At 41.3% G+C, this 23,434-nt stretch overlaps 1 protein-coding gene across 2 annotated transcripts; it reads left to right on the forward strand.

Annotated features, from left to right (window-relative positions):
- The first annotated feature begins 574 nt into the window (after positions 1-574).
- lpar3 (lysophosphatidic acid receptor 3) lies at positions 575-22,705 on the forward strand. 2 transcript variants are annotated; one of them, XM_071344472.1, is made up of 3 exons: positions 575-963; positions 1,812-2,569; positions 19,560-22,705. In XM_071344472.1, the coding sequence occupies exons 2-3, from the start codon at positions 1,828-1,830 to the stop codon at positions 19,898-19,900; spliced, it is 1,083 nt and encodes a 360-aa protein (XP_071200573.1). In that variant the 5' UTR covers positions 575-963; positions 1,812-1,827; the 3' UTR covers positions 19,901-22,705. The 2 variants fall into 2 exon arrangements, with proteins under 2 accessions (XP_071200573.1, XP_071200572.1); XM_071344471.1 differs by having other exon boundaries at positions 576-963; positions 1,815-2,569.
- Positions 22,706-23,434: the final 729 nt, after the last annotated feature.

Genomic DNA, 23,434 nt, shown 5'->3' on the forward strand with positions numbered 1-23,434 from the left:
GTCTGACAAAGTGTGTGATTCATAGGGGGATTTTTATGACTGAATAAGATGAGTCCGACTATTATGACGAATGCCATGTAATGTTGGTAATGAGCCTTGTCATCACACAATCTGCTTTGACAGGACGTCGTAGGAACAAGCTGGAACACAACCGTCTTTGGCACTTCAGGAAAGCTCATCGGGGAGTATGTGGCAAGAGTCAGTAAAAAGAGAATCCAACTTTACAGAGTCACCGAAGGATCAAATGAATCATTTTCCCTAGGTGTCTGTAGTGAAATAGACATAATACACGATGTTGAAGTGAAATACCAACCTTCAATTACCTTTATCTTATTCCCTTATTCTTATGAATGTTGTTTTAGTGGTTGTATTGCCTCATGAGCGGCTGGTTAGTATTTGGCAGTGGCATGAGCCCTGAGGTGGGGGTGGTGATTATATGTAACACTATATTACTGATGTGTAATCTATTCAGTGTTTTTCCTGCTGGAATGTAGATATCCTCTGAATGGTTTTGAGGTTGTGGGAATACACTAACTAAACCAACCACCAACAGGTAGTCTAGCTATGGATCTTTTATTCCAGTCTTTTTTAACATATACCTTTTAACCCAGACCTTCACCATTGAATATCATTTTCTAACATACAAGTGGAATGGTACGCATGTAGGAGAATTGTTTTAGCTCATGGCCCATGTGGTGAACCACGCACATACAAAGGAATTATTTTTACTGCAGCCAGTGGAGTCGAGATATGAGAAGCTGTGTCACACACCCTCTACGTCAGACTACTCCTGCCTCAAACTTTTCTCCCTCATTCGGTTCACTCACGGCTGTCACCTTCTCCTGTAAAGTTGCCCCGGGAGAATGAAGGAGGACATTCTTGAAATGAGTAGTAGAACGAATGAGAAATTCCGTTTACACAAAGGATTCGATAGAAAATATTTGCACAGGTAAACTTCACCTGGTAAGTCGGTTTTCTTACATTTTGTTTCGCGTATATTTGCATATCATTTCCGGGATGATCTATAAGACTTACTGTCTTTCAACCGCAAATAATACGACTTTTTTGCGTTTGGAAATTCCTTATCGTAACAATAGAGGTCTACATTTTAAGTGTTGAAAGACGAAGCATTTATGGCTACACTATTTTTATTATTATTATAAAATTATAAATAACTAGACATTCCATAGAAACGTTGAATTACATGGCAAAACATTTCTCTCCATTGGTACTTTGGTATTTTATTCTGAAGCTTTCTGTCATACTAAAATTGGTTGTTTCACAAATTGCATGATACATAGTCATTAGAAAATCATGGGAATAAAGTCTGTTCCTTTTAGTTGTGAGTTGTTATATGGAAGAGATTGTATCCATGATATCTGTAAAAGTCATACCTAATTGGTTTCTTTCATACCTAATATTTTCAGAGTTGAAGCTCAGAATGTCTTTATCCTTATCTCACTATACCTCTGTAATGAGAAAATGTGTGATTAACCAGTGATTTATGCAGCTGCTTCCAGTAAAAAGGGTGTTTGACATGTTGATTGCCCTTTAGAGTTGGGTAATTTAATCTTTCTCAGTTCAGGAGTTATTTGGCCATGGGAAAATTGGCACGGCACAAATAATGGGTTTATTAGAACTTTTGTTCTGGAGTTCGCAATACCGTCCTTGCACTAAATTAGCCCATGTAGTTATACTGTGTAGACCTACCATGAATTCCAAAAGGTTGATATTTGTTAGAATGTTAAAGAGAAACCAATAAATAATGCTTATTTTTTTCTCTCTTTATATCTCTTGTCAACTCTCGTCAGCAGCCTTTCACTCAAGATGGCCAGCCAGAACAAATGCTACCATGATGAGCCCATGAGCTTCTTCTACAACAACAGCAACCAGACCAAAGACGACTGGAGCTCCACACAGCTCATTCTGGTCCAAGTTGTAGGCTCCCTCTTCTGCTGCTTTATCCTGGTGTCCAACGCCATGGTCATTGCTGCCATCATCACCAACAAGAGGTTCCACTACCCGTTCTACTATCTCCTTGCCAACCTGGCCGCTTCAGACTTCCTCGCTGGTATAGCCTACGTATACCTCATGTTCAACACCGGGACGGTGTCCAGGAAACTAACTGTGAGGGGCTATTTCATTCGTCAAGGGCTTCTGGACACCAGTCTCTCAGCCTCTCTGGCGAACTTGCTAGTGATCGCCTTGGAGCGCTACATCTCTGTGATGGACTGGAAGGTCCACAGTAACCTGACCAAGCGGCGGGTGACCCTGCTCATCGTGCTGGTGTGGGCCATCTCTATCTTCATGGGCGCCGTGCCCAGCCTGGGGTGGAACTGCATCTGCAACCTTCAGGACTGCTCCCAGCTGGCGCCCATCTTCAGCCGGAGCTACCTGATTTTCTGGTCCGTGTCCAACCTGGTTTTGTTCCTGGTCATGGTGTCCATCTACCTGAGGATTTACACCTACGTCAAGAGGAAAACGGCGGTGCTCAGCCCGCACACCAGCGGCTCCATCAACCGCAAGAGGACACCCATCAAGCTCATCAAGACAGTCATGACTGTGTTAGGTAGGCTTGAGGCCATCAGATTCCTCTCACATTGTGTCAATGTAGGAACTTCAAATGTGTTTCTGAGTAGTACTGAGCCCTTTATGAAGGACTACATTTTTTTTTTAAGTCATTGATTGGACCCATCAGAATTTCACTGTTGGGAAATGTAGTCCTTCCTAAAGTCTGAGTAGCACTAGTACTCTGTGCTCTTAAGTAGCAGAACATTTGATCATTTCATTTGTTCTTAAAGGACTTTCCTCATAAGCAATTAAACACACTCACAAGCTTGTCTCAAAGGTTATTTAGCTGGTTGAGTGTGGAGAAAGGTAGGGAAAGCATTGTTGCTGACAACAGTGGATTGTAATCTACATTTCCAAGATAGTGGGGAAAATCCTGATTAAAGGTTTGAGGTTTGAGCAAAATGTTATGGTCAAGGCCTTTAAAAAAACACTTCAATATATCCCACATAGTGAGATAATTTGACTGATATTGACATAATTTTTGAGTAATCTTTGTTTGACCTGGGTGTTGGTTTAAAAAGTGGACGGTTGTACTATGAACCTCAAAGTTTGCTGTGCAGTCTTCAACTTGGGCTGCAGTTACGTAGCACTTTATTCAGAACAGACGCATATTATTTGCTCTGATCTGTCTCCGCTTAATAACATGGTTCTCCACTTAGGATCACTCATCTGTGCACGTGTCTAAATCACTAACAAAGAAAAGTCATTTCAACTAACATCGTTGGAGCATGTGTCGATACTGATAGGGTCGAAAGAAAGGCAGCGCTGCTCTCGAATCAGCTTTCTCTAGTCAAATCTTACCTTAACATTATAATTATTCAAAATACTGACGACGGATCAGCTCCTAGAGTGATATTACCACCTATGTGGCTGCAAATATTGAGTCGGCTTATTCTAATGCTTACCCACATAATGAAATATTACAGTAGCCTATTAGCGAAATATAACTCAATTGATTGAACATAATGTATTTCAATAGGATTTAAATATAGAGGTGTATGTAGCCTATACTGTATTTATCGTTCAATGCAGTCATTCGCAACTTTGTATTTGTAGTTATCGGTGGTCACAGACAGATAGATGAACATCTTGATTCTAAGTTTAGTTTAGTTTATTCGGATCCCCAATAGCTTTTGCCGAAGCAGCATATATTCTTCCAGGGGTCCACACAAAAACATAAAACACGACAAGTAACAAAACACCGATACACAAGACCAGTCACACAAATGTAAAATACAATGATATACAACGATATACATATATAGTGGAGATCTTCTCTATAAAGTGACGCGGGAGGGTAAAAAGCATCTAACGATGCACTTAGCTGTTAACAAAGCTCCTACGAAGGTCCCAACAATGAACTTAGCCTTAAGATGCTTTTGGGAATCAGGGCCCAGGTCTCCCCTGTAAAAAATATATTCTGACCTGAATGACCTCAAATTCCTGCATTAAATGAAGGTTAAAAAAAATATATATATATATTTGCAGATCAGGGCTTGTTTTCAACATGTGTGTGAATAGCAAACATACCACAAGTGTGCGGTCCTTAACATACACATTTGCACATGAGCATGCACATTCCAGATCAGATAAGGCGGGCTTCTGCTGGTAGGTGTGTCGGAACAGGATATGTTGCACTTAAGACAAGAGTTGAGCACACCCACCCTCTCCTTAGCATGGCTCCTCAGTACAGGTCAGACGAGTTTGATTGTTATCAACTCAGCCAGTAGGTGCTGCTGAATTTCCTAAACATCAACTTTTTGTACGTGCCAGATAGCATATTTAAGGCTCTATGTTGTGCTAGAAGGAGTGTTTTCTTATATGCTGTCCTCCTGGCAGATTAATAAAAGCGAAAGCAGACTATCTCTGCGCTCTGGTCGCCCCCCAGATAGGCGTGGAGGAAGCTGCCTCGCTCTCTGTACAGAGTGTCTTCAAGACTGCGCTATGTAATTATCTCTCGCACAAGGACACACACAGTCACACACTGGTTAGGCTGCCAGGCATCTCAGCCGAAACCGCCCAAGACTGCACGGTCTGCGGCTTTCTCAGAAGAACCCCCAAAAAGAACCTATACTTTCAGGGGTTTTTCAGGCAGCGTGCAATTGCTTTCAGATGCAATTGTCCCCATTAAACTAGCTGTTGTGCTCTTATGTCCTCAAGTTTCAAGTCAAGCCTACCGTTACGTTATTCTGGGGTGAAAGACTCGAGACGCTAGGGAGGGTGTCTCATTGTATTTTTTTGAGCCTGCTGGAATTTTCCCACATTATAGCCATCGGTCCTTTGACGTTGTGTGTTACCCAATCACTTTTGTCATGATACAATTGTCTCTATCCTAGAGCAATTTGGAAGAATTGATGCAATTCTCCACATTCCATCTGTGAGGAGTTGTTCGATAACATTGTGATGCAGAAAGTCAACTCAAGATTGAAAAATAAAAACTCTATTGTCAGTATCTCAGTTGGGAATACGGTAGACAGCAAACCGGTAGGAAAAAAACGTAACAAACTTCTAAATATGCCTAAAATGTTCAGGTGAAAGCATTATCCTATGTGACAATGATAAGAACAGGGGAGAAGTATGAGAGAGAGCGAGGAAAGGAATCCCTATATTCGTCATTTGGGAGGTTAAGAAACAAGTATTCAAGCATATTACTGGGGCTGTACGGGGAAGAAAACAGCTCTTGTTAGCTCATGTTTCAGGTGAATAGAAATCTGTTCTTTTGTGTTGACTAACGCTGAATTGGTGACTGGATAAACCTGTCCAGACTTTTTCTGGGGCCTCATATATAACCGTTGCATACATTTCACACTAAATAGTGCGTGCGCACGTACAAAAATATTGATATCTATAAACTTAAATGATAAATAAGCATGATTCCTGTAATCAATCAGATCCGTGGTGAAAACTGCACCTGAAAAACGCCCATCATTCACCTTTTATGGTGACAATAACGCCCTTATTTTCTGTATACTTTGGAAGTATTGGAATTAGGCCAAGGCAGTTTCTAAAGGAACTAGCAATTGTGAACTTGATAAAACGTCTGGAGGTGTTGGCAGAATGTTTAAAACTTTTACAGTGACATATGCTATATCTGACAGTTTCTGAAAGACAAAAAACTATTGCAAATTGTTGTGGACCTGAAAACAGATGGTTTGAATTTAATAATGTTTTGCATTTACTTTTTCCCCGAACCTAAATATGCTGCACTGCCTGTGAATTCTGAAACATTGTCTTGTTAGTATGTCTACTGTATAAAATATAATTTAAAAAACAGTAGGCCTACTTGCAGTGGTAGCCTACACACTTCAAAAGCAAAAGATCAACTGTCTGTTCATCTGTAAAATGTATACTGTATATTATAACCCACGCTCCCATTCGGATAGAGAGGCTATTACTTCAAGTTTTGTTCTCTATCTAATAGGCACAATTCAATGAGAGATGCACATGGCAATTTGTTGTAGGCTAAAGCTTCTTCAGGAAAATGAACCCATCAATGTCAGAAAAGGTGGTGAGGAATTTATTCTGTTATAAAAGAAAGATGTATTATGTAGGCCTATTATGTTTATAAATGAAATATTGTTTACTTGAGACATTTGAAATTACAGTAGCCTAAAAAAACTACATGGAAAAGGTGAACCGTCTGTTCGCATAGAGAAAAATACTTGAAATTGTTCAAATATTTACAACTGTAAAGTGGGTCCAATGAAATGAGAGATGGGACATTGTAGGCCTAAGGCTACTTTGAAAATATGAAGCCATCACAGTCAGTAAAGGTGATGAATGTTTTCTGTCATGGAAATGAAATAGGAAATGTATGCCTATTTCTAACTATTTCAAAGACGCAAAGATGCAAAAAACTATATTTTCTCTTCTCACTAACGGCAAATGATTGCATCTTGTTATTATATTTACCTTTTGTCATGAATAAGTGTGTCATCATATCCCTCATTTGCACTGAATACTAGGCTACTTGCCTGCTTGTATTGCAATACTTCAACCACTAGAAACTGTTCATGCATGGTCTGAAGTTTTGCGGGATCTAAAGTTTGCAGGTAGCTAAATAAATTGTCACGTCAAGTTCGGTTATAAATGCCAACTTTTGCCTGAAAACTGATGCATGCGTGTTTTGGAGTATATTTTTGTACTCAACGTTTATAAACGAGGCCCCGGGGGCGGGTGGGTGTGTCGAAAAGAGTGGGTATATGAAAGCGAATCCGCTTATTGGGCATACTATTTGTGGCCACTCAAGGCCGTTTTGGATGGCTGATTGGGCTTGGACGACGAGTCGATAAGCCGGCGACTAGTGTTGTATTGACGTGCCTGCTGACCTTTATTTGTTCTGTTATTTAACTAGGCAAGTCAGTTAAGAACACATTCTTATTTTACAATGACGGCCTACCCCGGCCAAACCCTCCCCTAACCAGGACAACGCTGGGCCAATTGTGCGATGGTCTATGGGACTCCCGATCACGGCCGGTTGTGATACAGTCTGGGATTGAACCAGGATCTGTAGTGACGCCGCTAGCACTGAGATGCAGTGCCTTAGACCGCTGTGCCAGGTGCTTCCTACTGGGCAGATCAAATCAAATCAAGTTTATTTTATATAGCCCTTCGTACATCAGCTAATATCTCGAGGGGCTGTACAGAAACCCAGCCTAAAACCCCAAACAGCAAGCAATGCAGGTGTAGAAGCACGGCGGCTAGGAAAAACTCCCTAGAAAGGCCAAAACCTAGGAAGAAACCTAGAGAGGAAACAGGATATGAGGGGTGGCCAGTCCTCTTCTGGCTGTGCCGGGTGGAGATTATAACAGAACATGGCCAAGATGTTCAAATGTTCATAAATGACCGGCATGGTCAAATAATAATCAGGAGTAAATGTCAGTTGGCTTTTCATAGCCGATCATTAAGAGTATCTCTACCGCTCCTGCGGTCTCTAGAGAGTTGAAAACAGCAGGTCTGGGACAGGTAGCACGTCCGGTGGACAGGTCAGGGTTCCATAGCCGCAAACAGAACAGTTGAAACTGGAACAGCAGCAAGGCCAGGTGGACTGGGGACAGCAAGGAGTCATCATGCCCGGTAGTCCTGACGCATGGTCCTAGGGCTCAGGTCCTCCGAGAGAGAGAAAGAAAGAGAGAAGGAGAGAATTAGAGAGAGCATACTTAAATTCACACAGGACACAGGATAAGACAGGAGAAGTACTCCAGATATAACCAACTGACCCTAGCCCCCCGACACATAAACTACTGCAGCATAAATACTGGAGGCTGAGACAGGAGGGGTCAGGCGACACTGTGGCCACATCCGATGATACCCCCGGACAGGGCCAAACAGGAAGGATATAACCCCACCCACTTTGCCAAAGCACAGCCCCCACACCACTAGAGGGATATCTTCAACCACCAACTTACCATCCTGAGACAAGGCCGAGTATAGCCCACAAAGATCTCCACCACAGCACAAACCAAGGGGGAGGTGCCAACCCAGACAGGAAGATCACGTCAGTAACTCAACCCACTCAAGTGACGCACCCCTCCTAGGGACGGCATGAAAGAGCACCAGTAAGCCAGTGACTCAGCCCCTGTAATAGGGTTAGAGGCAGAGAATCCCAGTGGAGAGAGGGGAACCGGCCAGGCAGAGACAGCAAGGGCGGTTCGTTGCTCCAGAGCCTTTCCGTTCACCTTCACACTCCTGGGCCAGACTACACTCAATCATATGACCTACTGAAGAGATAAGTCTTCAGTAAAGACTTAAAGGTTGAGACCGAGTCTGCGTCTCTCACATGGGTAGGCAGACTATTCCATACAAATTTAGATCTATAGGAGAAAGCCCTGCCTCCAGCTGTTTGCTTAGAAATTCTAGGGACAATTAGGAGGCCTGCGTCTTGTAATCGTAGCGTACGTGTAGGTATGTACGGCAGGACCAACTCGGAATGATAGGTAGGAGCAAGCCCATGTAACGCTTTATAGGTTAACAGTAAAACCTTGAAATCAGCCCTTGCCTTAACAGGAAGCCAGTGTAGGGAAGCTAGCACTGGAGTAATATGATCACATTTCTTGGTTCTAGTCAGGATTCTAGCAGCCGTATTTAGCACTAACTGAAGTTTATTTAGTGCTTTATCCGGGTAGCCGGAAAGTAGAAAATGCAGTAGTCTAACCTAGAAGTAACAAAAGCATGGATTAATTTTTCTGCATCATTTTTGGACAGAAAATTTCTGATTTTTGCAATGTTACGTAGATGGAAAAAAGCTGTCCTTGAAACAGTCTTGATATGTTCGTCAAAAGAGAGATCAGGGTCCAGAGTAACGCCGAGGTCCTTCACAGTTTTATTTGAGACGACTTTACAACCATCAAGATTAATTGTCAGATTTAACAGAATATCTCTTTGTTTCTTGGGACCTAGAACAAGCATCTCTGTTTTGTCCGAGTTTAAAAGTAGAAAGTTCAGCCATCCACTTCCTTATGTCTGAAACACAGGCTTCTAGCGAGGGCAATTTTGGGGCTTCACCATGATTCATTTAAATGTACAGCTGTGTGTCATCCGCATAGCAGTGAAAGTTAACAGCTTTTTCAAAATTTTTGGAGAGGAATGGAAGATTCGATATAGGCCGATAGTTTTTTATATTTTCTGGGTCAAGGTTTGGCTTTTTCAAGAGAGGCTTTATTACTGCCACTTTTAGTCAGTTTGGTACACATCCGGTGGATAGAGAACCGTTTATTATGTTCAACATAGGAGGGCCAAGCACATGAAGCAGCTCTTTCAGTAATTTAGTTGGAATAGGATCCAGTATGCAGCTTGAAGGTTTAGAGGCCATGATTATTTTCATCATTGTGTCAAGAGATATAGTACTAAAACACTTAAGTGTCTCTCTTGATCCTAGGTCCTGGCAGAGTTGTGCAGACTCAGGACAGCTAAGCTTTGGAGGAATACGCAGATTTAAAGAGGAGTCCGTAATTTGCTTTCTAATGATCATGATCTTTTCCTCAAAGAAGTTCATGAATTTATTACTGCTGAAGTGAAAGCCATCCTCACTTGGGGAATGCTGCTTTTTAGTTAGCTTTGCAACAGTATCAAAAATAAATGTTGGATTGTTCTTATTTTTCTCAATTAAGTTGGAAAAAAAGTAGGATGTGAGCAGCAGTGAGGGCTCTTCGATACTGCACGGTACTGTCTTTCCAAGCTAGTCGGAAGACTTCCAGTTTGGGTGTGGCGCCATTTCCGTTCCAATTTTCTGGAAGCTTGCTTCAGAGCTCGGGTATTTTCTGTATACCAGGGAGCTAGTTTCTTATGACAAATGTTTTTAGTTTTTAGGGGTGCAACTGCATCTAGGTTATTGCGCAAGGTTAAATTGAGTTCCTCAGTTAGGTGGCTAACTGATTTTTGTCCTCTGACGTCCTTGGGTAGGCAGAAGGAGTCTGGAAGGGCATCAAGGAATCTTTGTGTTGTCTGAGAATTTATAGCACGACTTTTGATGCTCCTTGGTTGGGGTCTGAGCAGATTATTTGTTGCGATTGCAAACGTAATAAAATGGTGGTCCGATAGTCCAGGATTATGAGGAAAAACATTAAGATCCACAACATTTATTCCATGGGACAAAACTAGGTCCAGAGTATGACTGTGGCAGTGAGTAGGTCCAGAGACATGTTGGACAAAACCCACTGAGTCGATGATGGCTCCACAAGCCTTTTGGAGTGGGTCTGTGGACTTTTCCATATGAATATTAAAATCACCAAAAATTAGAATATTATCTGCTATGACTACAAGGTCCGATAGGAATTCAGGGAACTCAGTGAGGAACGCTGTATATGGCCCAGCAGGCCTGTAAACAGTAGCTATAAAAAGTGATTGAGTAGGCTGCATAGATTTCATGACTAGAAGCTCAAAAGACGAAAACGTCATTTTTTTTTTGTAAATTGAAATTTGCTATCGTAAATGTTAGCAACACCTCCGCCTTTGCGGGATGCACGGGGGATATGGTCACTAGTGTAACCAGGAGGTGAGGCCTCATTTAACACAGTAAATGCATCAGGCTTAAGCCATGTTTCAGTCAGGCCAATCACATCAAGATTATGATCAGTGATTAGTTCATTGACTATAACTGCCTTTGAAGTGAGGGATCTAACATTAAGTAGCCCTATTTTGAGATGTGAGGTATCACGATCTCTTTCAATAATGGCAGGAATGGAGGAGGTCTTTATCCTAGTGAGATTGCTAAGGCGAACACCGCCATGTTTAGTTTTGCCCAACCTAGGTCGAGGCACAGACACAGTCTCAATGGGGATAGCTGAGCTGACTACACTGACTATGCTAGTGGCAGACTCCACTAAGCTGGCAGGTTGGCTAACAGCCTGCTGCCTGGCCTGCACCCTATTTCATTGTGGAGCTAGAGGAGTTAGAGCCCTGTCTATGTTGGTAGATAAGATGAGAGCACCCCTCCAGCTAGGATGGAGTCCGTCACTCCTCAGCAGGTCAGGCTTGGTCCTGTTTGTGGGTGAGTCCCAGAAAGAGGGCCAATTATCTACAAATTCTAACTTTTGGGAGGGGCAGAAAACAGTTTTCAACCAGCGATTGAGTTGTGAGACTCTGCTGTAGAGCTCATCACTCCCCCTAACTGGGAGGGGGCCAGAGACAATTACTCGATGCCGACACATCTTTCTAGCTGATTTACACGCTGAAGCTATGTTGCGCTTGGTGACCTCTGACTGTTTCATCCTAACATCGTTGGTGCCAACGTGGATAACAATATCCCTATACTCTCTACACTCGCCAGTTTTAGCTTTAGCCAGCACCATCTTCAGATTAGCCTTAACGTCGGTAGCCCTGCCCCCTGGTAAACAGTGTATGATCGCTGGGTGATTCGTTTTAAGTCTAATACTGCGGGTAATGGAGTCGCCAATGACTAGGGTTTTCAATTTGTCAGAGCTAATAGTGGGAAGCTTCGGCATCTCTGACCCCGTAACGGGAGGAGTAGAGACAAGAGAAGACTCGGCCTCAGACTCCGACTCGCTACTTAATGGGGAAAACCGGTTGAAAATTTCTGTCGGCTGAATGAGCGACACCAGTTGAGCATTCCTACAGCATTTCCCTCCAGAAGCCATGAGAAAGTTGTCCGGCTGCGGGGACTGTGCGGGGGGGATTTATACTACTGTCTGTACTTACTGGTGGCACAGACGCTGTTTCATCCTTTCCTACACTGAAATTACCCTTGCCTAACGATTGCGTCTGAAGCTGGGCTTGCAGCACAGCTATCCTCGCCATAAGGCGATCGTTCTCCTGTATATTATGAGTACAGCGACTGCAATTAGAAGGCATCATGTTAATGTTACTACTTAGCTTCGGCTGTTGAAGGTGCTGACGAACCATGTCCAGATAAAGCGTCCGGAGTGAAAAAGTTGAATGAGGGAAAAAAGTTGTGAGGGAAAAACAAAAAATATAAACGGTAATTAAAAAGTAAAAAGTTATAACTGTAAAGTTGTCAGCTAGCAAAGTAAGGTTGGCAACAAAACGCACAGAGGTACCACAGTTGTCGCCGGCAGTAGCTAACTTGACAAAAATAAATACATTCACCCACATGATTTTATTTCAAGTAGGATAGCAGCCTATACAATAAATAACTTATATTGATAACCATCTAGATATCAATTCATACATACAGTGCCTTCAGAAAGTATTCACAACCCTTTACGTTTTCCACATTTTGTTGTTACAAAGTGCGATTAAACTGTCATTTTTTGTCAACGATCTACACAAAATACTCTGTAATGTCAAAGTGGTAAAACATTTGGGGGAAAAATGTACTAATATATCTTGATTAGATAAGTATTCAACCCCCTGAGTCAATGCATGTTAGAATCACCTTTGGCAGTAATTACAGCTGTGAGTCTTTCTGGTTAACTCTGTAAGAGCTTTCCACACCTGGATTGTGCAACATTTGCCCATTATTCTTTTCAAAATTCTGCAAGTTCTGTCTAATTGGATCTTGATCATTGCTAGACAACAATTTAGGTTTAGCCATTTGTCTTCAAGACAATTTTAAGTCAAAAAGAACAGTGGGTTAACTGCCTTGTTCAGGGGCAGAATGAAAGATTCTTACCTTGTCAGCTCGGGGATTCGATCCAGCAACATTTCGGTTAATTGCCATACCCTCTATCCACTAGAATACCTGTGTGTAGATTGATGAGGAAAAAAACTATTTAATCCATTTTAGAAAAAGACTGACGTAACAAAATGTGAAAAAAATCAAGTGGTCTGAATACTTTCAAATGCACTATATATACAGAGTTGAAGTCGGAAGTTTACATACACCTTAGTCAAATACATTTAAACTCAGTTATTCACAAATCCTGACATTTAATCCTAGTAAAAATTCTCTGTCTTAGGTCAGTTAGGATCACCACTTTATTTTAAGAATGTGAAATGTCAGAATAAAATAGAGAGAATGATTTATTTCAGCTTTTATTTCTTTCATCACATTCCCAGTGGGTCAGAGGTTTACATACAATCAGTTAGTATTTGGTAGCATTGCTTTTAAAATTATTAACTTGGGTCAAATGTTTAGGGTAGCCTTCCACAACCTTCCCACAATAAGTTGGGAGAATTTTGGCCCATTCCTCCTGACAGAGCTGGTGTAACTGAGTCAGGTTTGTAGGCCTCCTTGCTCGCACATGCTTTTTCAGTTCTAACCACAGATTTTCTATAGGATTGAGGTCAGGGCTTTGTGATGGCCACTCCAATACCTTGACTTTGTTGTCCTTAAGCCAGTTTGCCACACCTTTGGAAGTATGCTTGGGGTCATTGTCCATTTGGAACACCCATTTGCGACCAAGCTTTAACTTCCTGACTGATGTCTTGAGATGTTGCTTCAATATATCCACTAATTTCCCTCTCTCATGATGCCATCTATTTTGTGAAGTGCACCAGTCCCTCCTGCAGCAAAGCAGCCCCATAACATGATGCTGGCACCCCCGTGCTTCACGGTAGGGATGGTGTTCTTCAGCTTGCAAGGCTCCCCCTTTTTCTGCCAAACATAACGATGGGCATTATGTCCATACAGTTCTGTTTTTGTTTCATCAGACCAGAGGACATTTCTCCACGAAGTACGATCTTTGTCCCCATGTGCAGTTGCAAACCGTAGTCTGGCTTTTTTATGGCGGTTTTGGAGAAGTGGCTTCTTCCTTGCTGAGCGGCCTTTCAGGTTATGTGGATATAGGACTCGTTTTACTGTGGATATAGATTATTTTGTAACTGTTTCCTCCAGCATCTTCATAAGGTCCTTTGATGTTGTTCTGGGATTGATTTGCACTTTTCGCACCAAAGTAGTTCATCTCTAGGAGACAGAACGCGTCTCCTTCCTGAGCGTCATGACGGCTGCGTAGTCTCGTGGTGTTTATACTTGCGTACTATTGTTTGTACATATGAATGTGGTACCTTCAGGTGTTTGGAAATTGCTCCCAAGGATGAACCAGACTTGTGGAGGTTTCCAATTTCTTTCTGAGGTATTGGCTGATTTCTATTGATTTTCCAAAGATGTCAAGCAAAGAGGCACTGAGTTTGAAGGTAGGCCTTGAAATACATCCACAGGTACACCTCCAATTGACTCAAATTATGTCAATTAGCCTATCAGAAGCTTCTAAAGCCATGACATCATTTTCTGGAATTTTCCAAGCTGTTTAAAGGCACAGTCAACTTAGTATATGTAAACTTCTGACCCATTGGAATAGTGATACAGTGAATTATAAGTGAAATAATCTGTCTGTAAACAATTGTTGGAAAAATGACTTGTGTCATGTTCAAAGTAGAAGTCCTAACTGACTTGCCAAAACTATAGTTTGTTAACAAGAAATTTGTGGAGTGGTTGAAAAACGAGTTTTAATTACTCCAACCTAAATGTATGTAAACTTCCGACTTCAACTGTATTATACACAGTACCAGTCAAAAGTTTGAACACATGTACTAATTCCAGGGTGTTTAACAGATAAAAATATATTTAATATTTGAGATTCTTCAAAGTAGCCACCATTTGCCTTGATGACAGCTTTGCACACTCCTGGCATTCTGTCAACCAGCTTCATGAGGAATGCTTTTGCAACAGTCTTGAAAGAGTTCCCACATATGCTGAGCACTTGTTGGCTGCTTTTCCTTCACTCTGCGGTCCAACTCATCCCAAACCATCTCAATTGGGTTGAGGTCAGGTGATTGTGGAGGCCAGGTCATCTGATGCAGCACTCCATCACTCTCCTTCTTGGTAAAATAGCCCTTAAACAGCCTGGAGGTATGTTTTGGGTCAGTGTCCTGTTGAAAAACAAATGATAGTCCCACTAAGCGCAAACCAGATGGGATGGCATATCGCTGCAGAATGCTGTGGTAGCCGTTCTGGTTAAGTGTGCCTTGAATTCTAAATAAATCACTGACAGTGTCACCAGCAAAGCACCCCCACACCTCCTCCATGCTTCACGGTGTGAACCACACATGCAGAGATCATCCGTTCACCTACTGTGCATTTTACAAAGACACGGCGGTTGGATCCAAAAATTTCAACTTTGGACAGATTTCCGCTGATCTAATGTCCATTGCTTGTGTTTCTTGGCCCAAGCAAGTATCTTATTTTTATTGGTGTCCTTTAGTAGTGGTTTCTTTGCAGCAATTCAAACATGAAGGCCTGATTCACACAGTCTCCTCTGAAAAGTTGATGTTGAGATGTATCTGTTACTTGAAGTACTCTTTGAAGCATTTATTTGGGCTGCAATTTCTGAGGCTGGTAACTCTAATGAACTTTTCCTCTGCAGAAGATGTAACTCTGGGTCTTTCTTTCCTGTGGCGGTCCTCATGAGAGCCAGTTTCATCATAGCGCTGGATGGTTTTTGCGACTGCACTTGAATTACACTTTTATTGACATTTTCCGGATTTACTGACCTTCATGTCTTAAAGTAATGATGAACTGTCATTTGCTTATTTGAGTTGTTCTTGCCGTAATATGGACTTGATCTTTTACCAAATTGGGCTGTCTTCTGTATACCATCCCTACCTTGTCAAAACACAACTGATTGGCTCAAACACATTAAGAAGGAAAGAAATTCCACAGATGAACTTTTAACAAGGCATACTTGTTCATTGAAATGCATTCCATGTGACTACCTCAGCTGGTTGAGAGAATGCCAAGAGTGTGCAAAGCTGTCAAGGCAAAGGGTGGCTACTTTGACAAATCTCAAATATAAAATATGGACGGTATATGAATAGGAAAGGTGTGTATAGCAGTAGTTATATAGGATGAGCCTTGACTACCATACAGTAAATACATATGAAGTGTGTAAAAACTGACCTTTTGAAATAAAGTAAATGAATCTCGAAGAGATACAGTGCCTTCATAAAGTATTCATACCCCTTGACTTATTCCACATTTGATGTGTTACAGCTTAAATTCAAAATGTTTTTTTTTTTATTCTCACCAATCTACACACAATACCTTGTAATGACAAAGTGAAAGCATGTTTTTGTAAAAAAAAAAATGTGCAAATGTATTGAATATGAAATACAGAAATCTGTCATTTGCATTAGTATTCACACCCCTGAGTCAATACTTTCTATATGCACCATATGTGCTCTTCTTTGCGAGGCATTGCAAAACCTCCCTGGTCTTTGGGGTTGAATCTGTGTTTGAAATGCACTGCTCAACTGAGGAACCTTACAGAAAATAGTACATGTGTGGTACAGAGACGAGGTAGTCATAAAAAAATAATGTTAAACGCTATTATTGCGCATAGTCCATGTAACGTATTATGTGACTTGTTATGCACATTTTTACTCCTGAATGTATTTAGGCATGCCATAACAAAGGAGTTGAATACTTATTGACTCAACATTTTTTTATTATTTGTCCCCCCAAAAATTGTGTGTATGCCAGTGACAACAAATCTAAATGTAAGCAATTGTAAATTCAGGCTGTAACACAACAACAAAAAAGTCAAGAGGTGTGAATAATTTTTGAAGGCACCGTACATCTCCAATATCACTAACATCTATCATTTAGGAAATGGTGGAAGGAGAATGCAGGGAGATTTGGCATCACCTTTGACCTTGTTAAACATGTTGGCTGGAGTTTTGCTGTCATTTCTTTTTGACCATTTTAATTGAGAACAATCACAGCGAGGTACTTAATTGTTACCCAGAAATGATTTGATATTGAGATCAAAATGGCTGTATTGGACGCTAAAAGTGTTTTCTACACTGTTATGGTTACAGTCATCTCTCATGACAGATATAAACAGTTAGCCAGGTGGCATACACAATATTTGGTTACAGTGATTTTGAGGAGCATTAGGTTCGAAGAAGCCCCCCCATACAGGTAGCTGTAAAATAATCTCAAAAATTCACACCGAGATTGGGACCTGATTGTGCTTGATGGTAGCTATTTAGGCACACACGTGCATAAACTCAACCCCTATGCTTTGATTCATCATCCTTGTGATTCTGTGGAAAGGAAGAAGGCAAACATTCATGGCAGCCATTTCACTGTAATATGTGGGACCATTTATGGATTTAGACTGAAGCAAACAGAACTGCAGAGAAAAATCTTGACTCATTCTGCTTCCCTTGATGTATACCCTGCCATATATTTCAGAGGTTAATGAATGCCGCTCAACCAAAAGCTCACATGTGCTAGAAACATGCCCGTTTCCCAACCCAGATGTTTTTTTGAATATTTCATATGAAACACCCATGGAACCCCCACCATTTCTTTCTGCCTGCTCCTTGTATTTTAGTTGGTGACCTTGTGTTTTTGAGAGAGAAGGCGGGGTTCATATTCCCTCCCTCTCTTCTCCCTTGTGGAGAACACAATTGTTATTTTTGTTCTACTGAGCTGAAGCCGGGTTCTGGAGAGGTATTGGCAGAACGGACAAGCTGCTACATGTCCGAGAAAAGCTCCCTGAAATCCCTTAATCTTGCCGCAACACGCTCTGCGGTCGGTGACTAGCCTAGATACTGGTTGGCATTTCACGTCGAATGAAAATTCAGACAAACATTGAGTGTAGTGTCTGAGACACAAAGAATGGAAAAATATAATTTTCTTCCTACTAAGACAGCCTTTGGGTCCGTCGGTTTTTCTCTAACTTGTACCTGCTTTCCTCAGACGGTATTCATTGGCAAGCCATCATAACTTAGGTAGCTCTCGCTTTTGTCTCCAGTGTAGTGACAGAAGCGACGTCCCAATTGTCTCTCCTTCCTCCCAAAGTGTGCACTTGTTCACTTCCCTTCAGTGATTTGAATAGAGAATGACTGGTATAAGAAATATGGTGGAAACATCCACGAGCCCGTGCCTCCGCCACTCTAATGCTTTTAGATTTGTGAGAAGTAGTGAATGAGTGCACACCTCAGGAGAAAGGAGATAGTATTGGGACACACATAGAGGCTGAGGTGGTGTAGCATCCTGTCCCTCATTGCCTCTTTTCTAACTTGAATCAAGCATTGATTATCTCTTGGTAAAATTGGTATGGCTCCTGTTTACCTTGACCATTTCTCACAGAACGATTATGTTTCAGTCCTAGCTGACACTAAAGGAGAATGATTTTTCAGTCACCTGACCTGTTGAAAATAAAGTAAACAGATCTCCAAAAAGAGATATCTCTCATACATCTAGGGCTCTGTTTTCATCTGGAGTTAATCGCCAAAGTTTTATTAAAATATACTTTTCGCAGCAGCAAAACAGTGAGCGGACAGCTATGTAGGCTATTACATCATTTTAGCCAGCTCCTGTTATTATTTTGGATATGCATTAAAAAAAACTCCATGTAGGCTGTATGCCCATCGTGGAACGAGAGATGAGATAATCCGGTGACACTTGAATTTAGAAAAATGTAAGTTATTTTCCTGTAACAGTTGCTTGTTTTCCATTTCGTTTGATAAAAAAACAAGCCCTTAGTAGGTTACCCTTACCCTACTCAAACAAAAGCTGGTTCAACAGCAATGCGTTTGGTGTCTTTCTTATCCTGGCCATGCATTAGCCAAGTAGCCAATTCATAAAAGGTTTCTAAATGGTCTACTCATGAGGCTTTCATGCTTTTGCATTATTCACAATTCATATAGGCCTACCTGCAGGGCATACTCCATTCTGCTTGGATCTATCCCCAGTGCCTCTTGTCTGGTTACCAAAGGTGCGCTCCTCCAAACACAGGCTATTCACATTTTCAGTCCTATAACACCATATCAACGGTAGGTCTCTAGGCTATATCTTGCTTATTGAGAACATACAATACAATTTAGCGCAGTGCTTAAAGGCCAATACTCTTTGAATCCAATTACAACAATGCTGACTGTCAACACTCAAAACATATTGAGCAAACACTGGATGTTTTTTTTTTCCTTATTTCTGTATTAATAAACTGTATTATCAATCCACAATGGACTTGGATGAGAATATTCCATACCCCCAGCCGAATGGGAGTTGATGACAACAAAAAGACTAACACATGCAATATTAAGCCATGCAATGCCTTGATTGGCCAGTGACTGTCCAAGCCCTGGTCACACCTACAACTTGTTTATGCATCAAAACCCAACCTGTTTGTGCCACCACCAGCTTTTGCGCTAATAACTGCTGTGAAAATAGCACTAATATTTCTGACACACTCAGGGACCTGTAGCGCTACCGCCAGCGCTTAGATTTACCATTATATTAGGTTTGATAAAATATAGCCTCTAATCTGTAATAACATTGGAGATGTCTCTAATATTTCTAATAATCTCATCTCTAATGATGATAAAGATATCTCCAACTTTTGACCTTAATAAACATGTTGGCTGGAGTTTTACTGTTATCTATTGCCAGGGAAGGAGAGTTGTGTAATATGTCCAGTGTGACTCTGGCAAATAGTATATATTATATTTCTAATAATCTCTAATCTATTGATCTAATCTCTAATGCTTTTGGATATATCTCAAATGTTTTGAAATAATATAATATATTTTATAATCTCTAATATTGTCTTTCATTACAGGGGCGTTTGTGATCTGCTGGACGCCGGGCCTGGTGGTGCTGCTGCTAGACGGCCTCCATTGCCAGCAGTGCGAGGTGATGCTCTTTAAGCGCTGGCTCCTCCTGCTGGCAGTACTCAACTCGGTCATGAACCCTGTCATCTACTCCTACAAGGATGACGAGATGTGGACCACCTTAAAGAACCTGCTTCGCTGCGTGGGCAATGGCACCCGGCGCCAGCGCTCGTCCAGGGCCAACGCCCGGCCTCTCAGCTCAGCCCAGGAGACGGGCACCACGCCGCAGACCTCTGAGGAGAAGGAGACTACCAAGGGCTCGGACGCCCAGGGGATGCTCAAGGCCTGAACCAAGACCTGAGGCAAGCAAGGCCGTTGTGGGAGTGTCTCTACAAGTGGATGTAGAGAGACATATAAAGACACAGATGGGTCTTCCATGGTCCAATGTTGTCTTCAGTGTAGCTGACTGGTTTAAAGGGCAGCTCGAACTGGGTCTGGGCCTTAGTGGAGGATTCCTCGAGGATGAAGGGCCATCCTTACTCTGCCCAATATGGGATATTAGCCTGCAAACTAAGGGGGCGACTACAGTATATCCAAATGGCTGACGAAAGATGTTGTGATATGAAGTAGACAGTGGTATAATGGTACATTTCCTGTTTTTACCTCAATATATTTTTTTAAGATCTTGAAAAGAGTAACTGATGCTTTTTTCCACCGTATAACCTTTAAGTCTCATGGATTTCTTTCATCAGGTTATTAATCTTTCCCTTATTTCCTTTTGAAAACAAAGTACTGTACTTGACGAAATAGCATTGTTCATAATACATCATTGTACTATATATCGTACTAGGCTTATTAGGAGTTAAAGATGGTTTTCAAGTCTCATTGTTCCTATTTTTGACACACACAGGGAATCACAATCTACTGTATTTGGCTGCTAACATCCCTGAATGTTGTGTTAATGAATTGACAAATTCCTTTCTAATGGAAGGAAAATGTGTGTCTCTCAACTAGAATAGATAAGCACTAGTCCCAATTTGCTCCTTCCCCTTGCTCTTGTCCCTTACCTTAAAATGTTTGCAGATCTGAAGTGTCAGTGTAGTGGTGGAGTGTCCGCCATATTGTGTGCCTTACAATCTGCTAACATCGAAGGATTAGGGCCAATGGGTTAACGAGGGACGATTATTTGGAAACATGTCACACTTTTCTAATGTCAAACTGCCTGAGATACACAGTAGATGGCTATTGGCACAACTGTCATTTTAAAGGAAGACCGTTAAATCCACCTTGCTTTGACAGTCAGTGGTCCATGCAGTACCCCAAAAGGAAGTAATTTCTTTTGCCAGATGCATCATCAGTACAGTAGTCACTCCCTTTAACACTACTCTATGTACAGTGCCTTGAATTTTTTTCAAATTTTGTTGTTACAAAGTGGCATTAACGTTCATTTTATAGTCTTTCTTTTTCAATGATCTACACAACAACAAAAAAATCCACACGATTTCAGTGCTTTCAGAAAGTATTCACACCCCTTGAATTTTCCACGTTTTGTTTTGTTTGTTTTGTGACAAACTGGTATTAAAATGGATTTAATTGTCATTTTTTTGTCAATATACACAAAATACTCTAATGACAAAGTGGAAGAAAAATTCTAACATTTGTAAAAAGTTTATGAAAAATAAAACACTAATATCTCTTGATTAGATAAGTATTCAACCCCTTAAGCCAATACATGTTAGAATCAGAGTTGGCTGCGATTACAGCTGTGAGTCTTTCTGGGTAAGTCTGACACCTGGATTGTGCAACATTTGCCCATTATTCTTAAAATAATTCTTCAAGCTTTGTCAAATTGGTTATTGATCATTGCTAGACAACCATTTTCAGGTCTTGCCATAGATTTTGTGGCAGATTTAAGTCAAAACTGTAACTCAGCCACTCAGGAACATTCTCTGTTTTCTTGGTAAGCAACTCACTTGTGGATTTGGCCTGGTGTTTAAGGTTATTGTCCTGCTGAAAGAATAATTAATCTCCCAATGTCTGCTGGAAAGCAGACTGAACTAGGTTTTCCTCTAGGATTTTGCCTGTGCTTAGCTCCACTCCCTAGTCCGATTACAAGCATACCCATAACATGATGCAGCCACCACTATGCTTGAACATATGGGGAGTGGTGCTCAGTAATGTGTTCTATTGGATTATCCCCAAACATAACACTTTGTATTCGGAAAGAAAATGTATTGCTTCAACATGTTTTGCAGTTTTGCTTTAGTGCAGTGGTATTCAACTATTACCCTACAACGTGCTGTTTTTCTGTTCTACCTGATAATTAATTGCACCTACCTGGTGTCCCAGGTCTAAATCAGTCCCTGATTAGAGGGCAATAATGAAATATTCTGTGAAACTGGCATCGAGGTCCAGAGATGAGTGTGATGAGTTTAGTGCCTTGTTGCAAACAGGATGCATGTTTTGGAATATTTTTATTCTGTACAGGCTTCCTTCTTTTCACTCTGTCAATTAGTTGTGGAGTAACTACAATGTTGTTGATCCATCCTCAGTTTTCCTCTATCACAGCCATTAGACTCTGTAAATGTTTCAAGTTCACCATTGGCCTCACGGTGAAATCCCTGAGCGGTTTCATGTGGTATTGTGTGTAGGCCAGTATAAAGAAAAATCTAAATTGAATACATTTCAAATTCAGGCTGTAACACAACAAAAGGTGTAAAAAGTCAAGGGGTGTGAATACGTATGAAGGCACTGTATATCAACACACAGTCTATGTCCAAGCTGAGAAGAAAAAGAAAAGCCTGCAGCACTGACAACATCAAAAAACGTTTTTTACTTTCGCAGTGGAATTTTTGCACATCCTTTCATGCAACTCGTAATGGCCATCGCCGCCTCATGCTGACGAAACAGCTGCTCGCTCACCTGAGAGCAAGGCCCAGGCTTGCAAACATTGCGACACACTGGATTCCTGCAGTAGATATGCCTGCAGGGAACTGACAAGGATATAACTGGAGCAACCCTTCCTTCCACAGGAGACCAATGATTAATCATTTACTGGGTCATTGAAACTCTTTACCTGCTGTACACTATTTATGTGGTTAAACCACTCTTTGTGTAAAAGGAAAAACCTCATTAAAACACATTTTTCCTCTGACTTTGATTGATTCAGTGGGACGTGTTAGAATGTGGTATATGTACATGTAAACAGGATGATGAAAGCATTGTGATAACTCTGTAGTCCAATGATATAAACGCAAAAAAAAACAGGAGTTCTCTTGGTTACAGAGTCGGGGGGGGGGGGGGGGGGGGGGTTGTTGAGCAGTGCTATAAACAGGAAAGGTATGCGTGCTGTGGCCTCAACAGGGTAGTGTTCTTTAGGACACACCGTAGCAAAGAAATGTGCATTTCTTATAGGACAAATACAGATAGTTCCTCCCTGTTTCACTGCACATAGAGCTTTTTCTTCTGTTTGGTGCCTAATTAACATTATCTCGGTTTTTCTCCAAACCCACATGGCTAGGTCAAAAAGTCCCTTTTAGTCAGTGTTTCTCAAACTTTGATGTATCAGTGACCAGCATGCAATTTGAGTAAAAATAGTGATGTCAGCTTACTCAGTGGACCTTGGTTGTGTTCATTAATTAAGGAGAAAAACATTTTGATATGGATTGAAACGGGGAAGTGCTATCTAACTGAACGTGTCCAGTAAGAGCAAGAAAATCTGTGCTCTTATTTGACAATATCAGGTAGCACCTTCCTGTTTCACTGAACACAACCCAGATTGAGTAGCATGGGTGGAGAAACACTGCCCTAGATTGCTTGTGCTCAAGTAGAGGTGCTTCAGGGTGATTTACTCTGTTTTGCTGGACTAATGGATGGCCCTTGG

The sequence above is a fragment of the Salvelinus alpinus genome, chromosome 16 (genome assembly GCF_045679555.1).
Source record: "Salvelinus alpinus chromosome 16, SLU_Salpinus.1, whole genome shotgun sequence".
Taxonomy (NCBI): domain Eukaryota; kingdom Metazoa; phylum Chordata; class Actinopteri; order Salmoniformes; family Salmonidae; genus Salvelinus; species Salvelinus alpinus.